The sequence below is a fragment of the Leptonotus elevatus genome, chromosome 2 (assembly GCF_054856555.1).
Source record: "Leptonotus elevatus isolate MCC_2025b chromosome 2, RoL_Lele_1.0, whole genome shotgun sequence".
NCBI classification, from domain to species: domain Eukaryota; kingdom Metazoa; phylum Chordata; class Actinopteri; order Syngnathiformes; family Syngnathidae; genus Leptonotus; species Leptonotus elevatus.
In genome coordinates, this window is record NC_141240.1 from 33,766,779 (window position 1) to 33,778,311 (window position 11,533).

Here is an 11,533-nt window from a genome sequence, read left to right on the forward strand (position 1 = left end):
GAGATTAAGAACCTCTTTTTCCAAAGAGAGACCATACCAAGGTAGCAGCAAAAAACACAAAGTTACAGACATACACAGAGAGACAAGGTACAATTCATAAAATTCAGAATTTTTGATGAAACTATCAATTAATTGCTTAAATAGCCAAGCTAAAACATCAACATTGGAAGTTGTTTCCATGTCTTCCAATTTAGATTTACACCAGTTCTAGATCTTAATTTGTTTTGCATTATTGTCAAAAGAGAGATTGAAATAATATGATTTCGTAGAAATTGGATTTTTTTTTTTGTGCACTAATAATTAATCCTTAAAATTAAAATACTGCAATAACTCTTGCACTAAAGTGTGCAATTCTTACCCTCGTTAAAAACAGATTTACTCATTTGCGGTGATAATGAGAAATGCCACTACGGTTTGCTTATCAAATGGCGCCCCCTGCTGTTACATACGGCACATTATGTGGATGAGATTTAATTACAGTAGGCTGAACTACAAAAGTAAAACTAAATAATAACAATGAGGGATTCAAGATAATCACTGAAAGAGCACGTTGTTGATATTGTGTATATTTGTACACATTTACCTGAATGGGCTCCACTGTGGACAGGCGTCATCGTTATAAAGCCAACTGGCAGGTATGGCGTGCAAAACCAAACAAGTAAAACTTACAAATACGGCGCATGGTCTAGGTTTTCACATTTAAACACAAAACTTAGTTTTTAAATCAAGATGCCAAACCCAACATTATGTCAAACGCGTCGCCATTTTGATGACCGGAAGTCATCCGTTCGTTGCGGTTACGTGACGTCACACGCCGAGGGTCGTAAAGCGCGACTTTCAAATCATTTTTCGCTAGTTGCGATAGCCGCCGTCTCTGTCTGCTTAAACTGTAAGTTGATATAAATGTACCCTTTTACTCTTCGGAACCGTGTCCAAAATAACTATGGACTTCCTGTTATTAAACCCCTCGCTACCCTCGTTACCAGCGTCTACGTTAACACGTCACATTTATTTTCCACCTAAAGTCCGTCGTTTAACCTCAACATTGGACTCAGAGAAAAAAAAAATTTACTCAGTAAACGTGTTCGTTACAGGTGGCAATATTATTACAGAAAGGCACATAACTCTTTGACGTGCCTTACAGGTTGCTAGGTTACTGCACTGCCAGTCACTCGACAGCTGAATGTCAAAAAAGGCTGACAAAATAACTCGAATAATTTTAGAATGTGTTGACTATTTTTGACATTTGGTGGAATTAATTGTTGGTTAAAATAAAACAATTCACTTCTTCCGAACCGTGTCCAAAATTGGTGGTTCACGTCAGTGTTAAAATTTGCACCAACACACAGCAATTATAACAGCATAAACGTCAGTCGTTTTGTGAACTCAAAGTTTACCACCAGGTAGCCATTTTACTAGGGGGTCCTGGGGGAGAATATTAAACCAGAAAGATGCTATTCTTAGTTTGCTGCTGAAGATTACTCGACTGTCACTTAAGAGGGATTTACAAACCTCAAGTCATTTTCAACAGCTTTTTATGTCGAGTGGAATTAATGGATCTTTGTCTGCTTGTTGTTGATCTTAATGTAGGACTTTTACACCAGGAAGATGCTCTTCTGTTGGAGGCCCTTCTCGTACAAGTGGGAAACGCTCAAGCAAATCTGGTTATCGGTGCACTTTAAGCAGAAGGTCACAAAGACCCACATTATTGACTGTAATTTGGATACAGCAATAGAATATATCATATCTTCCCCACAGGTGAACAATTCTAAAGTACCAACCTCTTATGCCTATAATTGCACCAAAGATACTGTATTAAATGTGTCATACTGTAATTACAGATACTTAGTTTGAGGCTGTCTGGATCTCTGCTTCTTGGCGTGACTCAGATCTTTTCCAGAAAAGCAAAATATCTCCTTACAGACTGCAATCATGCCTTAGATAAGCTCAAACTGTCATTCTGGTCAGGTAACACATTGTACTTAACACGTTAGGCACTAAGCAGCATCAATAGTATCATCTCAAGTGTGATTTTTACTTGTTGAAATGTGACAACGCCATGGAATTTAAAGATGATTTGAAGATGTAACATTTTTTTGTATATAACGACCATCTATCTGCTAACGGGGTGCTTGTGCTCATTAATTGGACACACACATTTGATTAGTGCAAGAACCTTAAGGGACAGGATGGATATAGTCTACCGAAATATGTCTTACTCACACCCAGAAAGCTCTGTCAATTCGCTCCTATCAAGTACATTGATTCCGATTTTGGCATCTGCTTGAATGTAACTTTTTCCTTCTAGACGCTCCGGCTGGGACAAAAAACGTGTCTTGTGAAGGGTTTGAAGCCACAGTCAAAGAAATCTCCTTTAGTGAAGATTTCCATTCTCACTCAAGGTACATTTTTGACTTCTTCTTGCCAACATTTCTACACTTCATCACGTCTTTGGTGCGTGACACGCTCAATGGTAGCTTTCAAATTACAAATTTAAGCCATGGCTTCTACCCGTCAGACCTTCTTTCGGATGTTGCAAATGATATGATGTGGTCGATGCAAGCTGTAACAATGTGTCCAAAAAGAAAAAATGAATAAAACAAAACAATTAGGATGATATATGTAGCAAAACTTGTATACAAGTAAAACGCGTGCAACAATAAACACATATAAAATGTCTTCCTAGATAATGAACTGTTTGAAGTGTAAAGGAAGGATGAATGTTAAGTTTCTCAATTAAATAACCAAACAAGTTCATAATTGTTAATTTTATATGTGATTGGTATTTATTTCTTCTGTTTTTCTTTTCATCAGTGACGTCAACATACCGGTAGATAAAGATTTCTTCTCGCAAAACCAAAGTCATCGAGAGGAAATCACCCTAAAAGAATATTCAGGTAGCAGTTTGCAGAAACAGGAGAACAAATTTGTTTACAGTCAGATTAATCCATTTTGTGAAAAAACAAACAAACAACTTTTTATAATGTACACATTTTGTAAATGGTTGTTCAGATGAGTGTTTCCTAACCTTTATTGAGCCAAAGCACATATTTGACATAAAAAAAATTTGGCACAGCACAGTATATATATATATAGTATATATAGTATGTATAATCATCTTTTCAATTTACTTTGACGCATTATGAAATGTGGGCTGTTTTAGTATTCTGCTGCCAACAGTTGCACAGGACACGGTAATTGGAACTTCTGCCAGCTAGTGGTAGAACATAATTACTCTGTATGTCACAGCAAAACATAAATTATTAGTAGTACAAGTAGTAAAATTGGATAATTTCCCACATTATACTTGATGTCTCAGGGCACACAAATGTCCTGTGAAGTTGAGAATCATTGGTTTATATTGTTAAGCAGCGATGATTATTTTTTTCAAAGGATATGATTGCATCTTAGAATGTTACTGAATCTTATTCATTGGTGTTGATTGAACAGCTTAAAAAAAAACAGCAAGCAAAGCATCAAGCTTTAGACAGCAAAGCTTTTCACTAATGCCCAAGTAGCATTTTAATATTTTGTTATGTGAGGTGAAGACTTATAAAAGTACTGACTTGGCATATGGTTCTCTCTCTTTGTGATCTGCAGTAGATGTGTCCCAGTGCCACATTGATCATTTTCAACCACAAGAATTGTTTGGGGACGAGGACACCGGATTTGAGATGTGTCTTGGTGGGTCGCGTTAAATGATCTGAACATACATACTACGATTCATACGATTATTTTTGTACCAATTCATTTTAATCCGTCTCATCTATGATGGAATATGGTTATGCTTTATGATCCCACAGAAACTCTGACAAACTGTGACACTCACCCAGACTTTCTTGACTTCAGCCCAGAAGAGATTCTAAATGAGACACCTGAAAAATATTCACTCAACCACCAGCATGGTACAACGGTGTACTTAGACGTAAAAATAGGTAGTTGAAACCTTCTAGTTAAGAAATTCCATCTTTTTGTTCTTCAGATGTAAACAAAGACAGAGATCTTGCGGAGGAAGAAGAGTCCCTGAATCAGCCAGCACATGAGCAGACAACCTTTACCCTTCCGCCTGTGCCTGACACTTGTAGGCACCACCAAACTAATGTGTTTCTTTGTTTCCTAGTGTACATTTTTAAATACTTCCTGTACAGCATATACTGACATATTGGAGGCCAAATGAAAACCAAATTGGGTGCTATAACTATCCACTGACAGACATTGTGTTCACAAATACAATATGAATGGCCATGGATTGACAACAAAAACAAAACTGTGCTGACGCTAGCTTGCAGTTACAGTTGGAAGACAATTGCTTAAGAACGTACTCACGGTAGGCGATTTGAACCGTACCAGTTACGAGATTCCCCCTTCCTATCCTGCCCCCTGTTGTATTCCACTCACACTCCTCTTGAAGCCGGTTTGGTTTGGTGTCATTTCATTAACTCATTCACTGCCAATGACGGCTATAGACGTCAAAAAATTATTTGAACTATTTCTATAAGTAAAAAAAAAATCCACTTTTGTTAATTTCTTTTTTTAATCTTTTCTTTAAAAAAAGAAGAAAAGATTATTAAAAATTAAGGGCATCAGCCAATTACAATTTTTAATTTTAATTAATCGCATGACTTCACTAGACTAGACTCACGATTAATATATTTTTTTTATTTCTGTTCTGAATGTACAATAAAACAAAATGTCTTGGTTTTCATACTCATGTTAACAAAAGTGTGGGGGGGGGAACGAATAGAAATAGTTCAAATGAATTTTTGACGTCTATAGCCGTCAATGGCAGTGAATGAGTTAAGTAACCTTGCATTACATGCAGCTTTCTTGCTTCCAAGTGTACGATGTAAAATATGTGCCTTGGCTCCACAGAGCACTCACACTTACCTAAATAGGTGTCAAGTGAGCCCAGGCACGGTTGAAATGGACTAATGTTAGTACACTTTAAAATAGTGTGGAAAAAAACACAAACCAAAGTAATAGAAAGTATGTTGTGTATATGAATTTAACAGAATCAACCAACCATCTACTCTACATCTGTCTGTCAGTGAACAGTGGGGATGTAGCGATAACAGCAATGTTGCGATATTGAAATTGCTACAATATCGTTGTCATTGATCAATTTGTGCAGTTCTAGCCCACTAGTGGTGAGTTTATTAGTGCAGTTTAATTTTAGTTAGGAATATTTTGGCCATTGCGCCGGTTATCACTCCCGTTAGTCGGTCATACAAACAAATATTTTTCGATATCTGTCAAAAAAACATGACTTTTTGCCTGCTTCAGCATTGTGAACTAGACAGACCATGATACTAGCCAATAGGAGCCCATGACATTGACGTGACGTCACATGACATGACATGGCCAAGCTTTCTAATTGCATTTTATTTGTTACAATATTGTGAGCTTTTACACAGTATTATAAGCTTTATCGTATCGTGAGGTTCATATCGCGATATTTATCGTATCGTGAAGTTGGATATCGTTACATCCCTAGTGAATAACAGGGAAATAGATCAAATGTATCAAGCATGACATTATTATTCTCATCTCATCAGCAAGTGCAAATAAGAAAAGGAGGCGGAGGAAGTGCAAGTTGATCGTGGACCAAATGACAATTCTGACTGACAAAGCCATGCGGATGCAGCTCAGCGACGACTCTGATCTGGTTGACACCCTGATCCCGGCTCCCCCCACTCGGCAACTCATGCACTGGAAAGAAAGCGGAACTGCAGCCAAACTGCTGACACGGCCGTGCTCCAACGTGATAGGGTCCGAGATTAAGGAGGTAACGCCAAAAGCACTGTCTCCTCCCTGATCAAGTCAAGAAAATACTGGAGCTGTCAAACGATTACATTTTTTTAATCAGATGAATCACATCTTAGAATTTTGATTAATCACGATTAATCGCTTAATAAAAAAGGCTTTTTATCGAAAAAATGTCCCGCCAAATTTGAAGAGCACCGGTTATGTGTTAATTCTTTTGACATTTAATGTTATGAGGACGTCTTCAACATTTTTTGATCCACTGCACATGCTTTACTTTAATGCATGTAATTATGTTTATTGCTTAAACACAACCTGTGCTACCTTAAACGGAGTTATCCGCTGTCACACTAGACTAGGGCTGGGCAATAAATCTAATTAATTCGATACATCGTCATTTTAAAAATCGAATCGTTGAAAATGTGCTAAATCGTGAAATCGAATTTTGTCTTCTGGATTATTAAAAGCTGTTGTTCTTATGTTGTGTTACATGAAAAAGTTTTTGTAAATTGTAATTTTGCACAAGTGGCAGAATGCTGGATGGCTGCTTTACAAGACACGTTTACAATAACTACCAACTACTTAATTGTGGCATTTAAGAAAAAACTATGAATGTTAAATTTATGTTAAAACTAATTTAGAATCAATATACATTATTGTTGTCTGAACATTTTGCACAGGAATTATTTTTGAATAAATGAAACCTTTAGATAAATGTTTGTGGGGTTTATTAGATTAAAATCGATTAAAATCGTAATCGTCCTGAATGTCTGTAAAAATGGAGATTTTATTTTTTGGCCATATCGCCCAGCCCTACGCTAAAGGATAATCTATGGTCAAAATTAATAGTGCGATTAATCTGCGTTAATTCCTGATTAATGCGATATTTTTTTGTGATTAATTAATCAGTTAACGCTTTAACTTTGACAGCACTAGAAAATACCCATTTCAAATGCATGATATTATTGTTGAATGCCATTTTCCCTTGACAGGCTTTTCCAAAGGATGTTATCCCGGTGACATGTGATGATGAGGAGGAGGAGGAGGGGGAGGACGTCATGCGCCACTGTGACCATGAAGGTAGAGTGTTGTGAATTAGTTAGGGCCCAACCCATTAATTACCCCTATTCAAAATAATCATAATCAGACAGAGTTTTGCCAATTAAATGCCAATATATTATTTGCGTCTCATGAAACAGTAAATGCTGTTCAGTGTTGAAGTCACGAGAACGATGGCCTCCCCATTCGATCCGATAAACATCACAGGAGTCAATGACGTGTTGTTCCAATTGGTGTGTTTACAATAACAATTGCGGATTACCGTGTTTCGTTAATGCTACAGAAGCTCCTAAGCATGACATTGCTTTTACAACAAAATCTTCTACTTCTCACTGTCCTCAACAAGTGGAGATGGAGAACAGCATGTTCTTTATACAAATGAATAAGAAGAAAGAATTGGCTACCCTTTCAGTTTACTCTCTCTCAAAGTGTTTCGGGGTTCTGCCATAAGACTTCATGACTGGCCGAATCTCAGCCACTGGATTTCTGGCGATTCAAAAATTTGAATCACAGTTGCACAATGTGGCGGCAGCGGCCGCCGCACAAAGTATAGTCAATAAATAAAAAAATAAAAATAAAAAGTATAGTCAATAAAAATGCACATAAGTTTTCACAAAGGTGAAAAATCAGTTTGCGAGTGTTAAGCCAGCAAGATTGTGCCCTATTATTTTCCCACATACAACAGTCGGTCTTCTTTTCTTTGTTCTGTTCTGTTCCACATGCTCCGTATCTTCTGTCAGCTCACAGCAACATGAGCCCACTCAGCACAGAAAGCCTCAAGGATTCCTCCACAGAACACAAGCTCACAGGTGTGATTTATTCCAGCGACAACCTGAGTGCCTTGGAGTTCACACGGGTAAGCCAAACTATGTCTGGCCAATCGTCGCACGTCATTCACATTGATCAAAATGTACTTTGTGTCTGTCAGGTCGAACACAGATTGGACGCAAGTCTTGCAGAGCTCCCGTCAGAGGCCTCCATGTTTGTTCATCTGTCTTACACGGAGCAGCACAGTCAGGTGGCTTCAAATGTTGCCCTTAGTTATTAATTGTTGGATTTAAACTAACCCAAATACAACGGAAATCGGATGCATTATTATTATTCACCTTGAGTTCTATTTGTTCCGTGGCCGCGTTTGTCACCCTAACACTGAGAATGAAAATGCCATTCATCCGAAATTCATAGGCTGGTTCCTCCGAAGGCCACATGACATAACTTCAGGTGCGACTTGGCATCCAAATTCACGCCGCCTTTGAATCCAGCCTTCAAATGTGGACTTTGTTTTCATGGAGATGGGCCCTGAGCGAAGGCTGCTTCTTTCCTAGCCTAAATTTCTCTGCTCTTCTTCTATATTGAGTCGTTCATGAATACCAATAGCTTGGCAGTACATTCAGTAAACCTGACATTGGCTGCCGATTGGTCAATCCGATTTACAGTGGGTGACAGAATCTGCGTTTCTTTTTCCGCTCCCAGCAGACACACTCTTGACTGAGCTTAAAAAAAAAAACTGAAGGCCTGTCCAAATTCGCCACATTTATGCGATCCACGAATGCAGAATAGTCCTTCGAAGGCCCCAGCCTATGAATTTGGAAACAGCTAAGCTGTTCGTTGAGGCTCTTCATTGTAGTCGTGCCTGAATCCAGCAGCCAATCATACTGCAGAAGGTCGTGTCTTGAATTTCATCTCTTTTTCAGAAATTGTCTCGGCCATTTCATTTGGCAAAATGAAAATGCAATTAATCGTTCAGTCCTAATTGAGAACACAGTTGCTCCCAATGTACTGACTACTTTTCCCCACCTCCCAACTGCATCGAGACTGTATTTTGACATTGATATAATCAGTGCCGCCGCTACTCCTCTGGGTGCCCACATGCAAAATGGCAGCCCCCACGGACGATGGTGTTGTAGAGCGCGGCGGCCCTGAATATAATGCTGCTTTACCTTTTCCAGTTTTATCCGCCTATGCAGAGGTATTAATGATGGGCAGCAGACGGTTCCGGTTAACTCCGGTCCATACCTCCTTGGAGGTTGAGCTGGCGCTACCAGTAAATAACACGTTCTTTTTGTAACTTGCAGTCTTTGATGGGCAGCCAAAACTTTGGGGAGCAGCAGACGGCGTTCCAACAGGCACAGGCACACATGCTCATGAAATCCCTAAACGTAAGCACCTAAAAATAAAGTATTTTTTATAAATGCTACTTTTCTCTTCCTCAACAGCGTATTTCCTCAAATAGTGGCCTCTTTTGTTAGAAACGATGCGGCCCACTCAACTCATATTTCATATGTTGTTAAAATGTGTGAACACTCTCTAGTTTCTTTCGTTTTCACTACAGATGCTTTAAAACTGTTAAAAGTGAGAGCACGGGTATTTAAAAGGGTGCGTTTGTGTGTGTGTGGCAGTGTTGTGACGACACCCCGTTCTGCTTGAGGGACCTCTGCTCAGGACACACCCGCTTGCAGGTGGCGAGAATGTTCTATTGTCTCCTCAGCCTGCAGAAGGAAGGGGCTGTGACTCTGCACCAGAACGTGCCATACCAGGACATCTCTGTTAGCGCTGGTCCTTCATTTCTCATGCTGGAAAACGAGAAGACAAACGCAGTGTAAGAAGGCAAGTTGTCGGTGGGGTTTCGTAAACAGTTTGCGGTCTTGGTTCTTGGGGACGCGTGCTTGTGTGTTCAACAATAACGAGTACAAGTATTTATTCATATTTATTCCAAGTGAAACACAATTTTGTTTGTGGGTTTATTTTATTGTTGAAAAAATGTTGAGCAACTTATGTTGTTGCACTGTTAACGTATTTATTAATATTGTTGCTTGAAAATGTTGATGCTGCTGCTGTTTTAAAAGCCATCGGAAAGTGTATGAAACTGTAAGTTACTCACCATTACTCATTAAATAATTTAAGATGCGAGTGTAATATCTAACATTCAGCTATGTTGTTTAACAGCCAACGCTATGTCACATATTGTGGGTTCACTGCATCGCAAATATTTGGATCAAATTATTCACTATATTATTTTTCCACATGCACTGTTACCGCAGAGCAATAAGTGCAAGCCAGGAGGAAAACGTTCATAAAAGAATGAATAAGGTTGTGACCATTTCACACTTAATGACAGAAATGAAGTGCGATGTGCCAATTGTTAACAAATGGATTGCAGTAGACCTAACCAGTGCTTCTCAATTGTTTTTTGTTGTTGTTATGCCCCCCTCCCCCTGGAAGAAGAGAATTGTTCACGCCCCTCTCCTAACTCTCCACCATGACTATAAATAATATCATTTGTCTATGAAATTGAGTACACCACTCCTTTATGACATCGAGAGTGCCACTGTCACCTACTGGAGTGGATGTGCAATTACATGTTATGCTACTAGGCTACAAAAAAAAAAAAGCCTGGCACCCCTATTTGAGAAGGACTGAACTAACCCCCAAAATGTTCATTTCAAAACTCTATTGTATGTGCAACCACTAATCAAAACATTGTGACCAAAATTTTGATCAATAGCAGAGGGCAATATTGCCCAAAATGGTGACCCCCTGAATTAGTCTGGTTAATTCTTATTACACTAACACAATAATAATCAGAGTACTGTATTTACATTACTGGGGACCATACAACATATTCTGGCATAAAAAAAAAGTTAGGTTTTGTTTCCCCTTTCCATAACTATGATAAATTAAACAAATGTTAGCTAAATTAATATCCAGCCAGCCAGCCTCTGAAACGCTTAGCCTCACAAGAGTTGCAGAAATGCTGGCATCAATCCCAGTTGATATTACATAATGATGTTGTATTGTATACTAATAAAGCATATTTACAATTACTAGTGGTGGTAGCACCACTAATTACAACAAATTATCCTCCACCCGTGGTAAAATATTGACACACATGCTGGTGCGCTCTATTGTACATATAATGAACACAAACGCGTCTGAGCACATGACCACATGTTTTAAAATATATACAAATAACCTTAATAATGTGTTTAATCCATATACTGTATGGACACGTCAACCTGCTGGTCACCTTTCACTCTTCTGGGAAGATTTTTGTTCAAATCTATCCATCCATTCTCAACTGGAGAAAGGAGCCTATGCCAGTTGGCGTCAGACCAAAGGCGGACTACATACTCGACTGTTTGCCAGACAACTATTCACTCCGATTCACACTGTCCCTTGAGTGGGAACTCAACGCACGACGCCTGCAGCCAGGTCAGGTGAGTGCAGCTTCAGCAAAGTCACGTCATTTCATTGAAACAAAACACACTCAAACACTACTGAGATGTTCACACTAAATAGAACACTCACAATCCTCACACACTCAGATAGGGATAGGCCGACGACCAGTGCACATATCTGGTATTTTGATGCATATCGGTATTGGCCTTTTTTTTCCTTTTCTTTTTTATCCGATGGTCAATTTTTAAAGTGGGTCAACTTTAGGAAGCTGTTTATTTACATTTTCAGTGCTGGGACCTCTACGCCTTCTTTGTTTGAGTTTATATATATATATACAATTTTGGAAAACTTTATTGTTAAAAATTTTAGGGAGCTATTTATTTGTAGAAGTGTTTGATGAAGAACATGGGATGAACTCACTGCACTTTTTGCTAGAATTTTAAAATAAAAATGTCCATTGTCATAAGACATGTCGCAAATCCGAAACTTGTGTAATGACCATACGTAAAGGCAAACCAAGTCTTGAAGTTTG

At 38.6% G+C, this 11,533-nt stretch overlaps 1 protein-coding gene across 1 annotated transcript; it reads left to right on the top strand.

Annotated features, from left to right (window-relative positions):
- The first annotated feature begins 793 nt into the window (after positions 1-793).
- On the top strand, positions 794-9,745 carry LOC147179723 (double-strand-break repair protein rad21-like protein 1). Its single transcript, XM_086069186.1, has 14 exons — positions 794-889; positions 1,591-1,758; positions 1,842-1,968; positions 2,309-2,402; positions 2,815-2,897; positions 3,601-3,684; positions 3,804-3,905; positions 3,983-4,081; positions 5,556-5,785; positions 6,756-6,843; positions 7,563-7,678; positions 7,751-7,840; positions 8,898-8,981; positions 9,222-9,745. The coding sequence occupies exons 2-14, from the start codon at positions 1,609-1,611 to the stop codon at positions 9,423-9,425; spliced, it is 1,551 nt and encodes a 516-aa protein (XP_085925312.1). The 5' UTR covers positions 794-889; positions 1,591-1,608; the 3' UTR covers positions 9,426-9,745.
- Positions 9,746-11,533: the final 1,788 nt, after the last annotated feature.

Bases quoted from the DNA above. Each gene is read 5' to 3' on its own strand.
- LOC147179723 (XM_086069186.1), top strand. From the start codon at position 1,609: ATGCTCTTCTGTTGGAGGCCCTTCTCGTACAAGTGGGAAACGCTCAAG. The intron at 3,685-3,803 runs GTGGGTCGCGTT...ATGATCCCACAG, and splicing joins CGGATTTGAGATGTGTCTTG to AAACTCTGACAAACTGTGAC. The intron at 7,679-7,750 runs GTAAGCCAAACT...TGTGTCTGTCAG, and splicing joins GTGCCTTGGAGTTCACACGG to GTCGAACACAGATTGGACGC.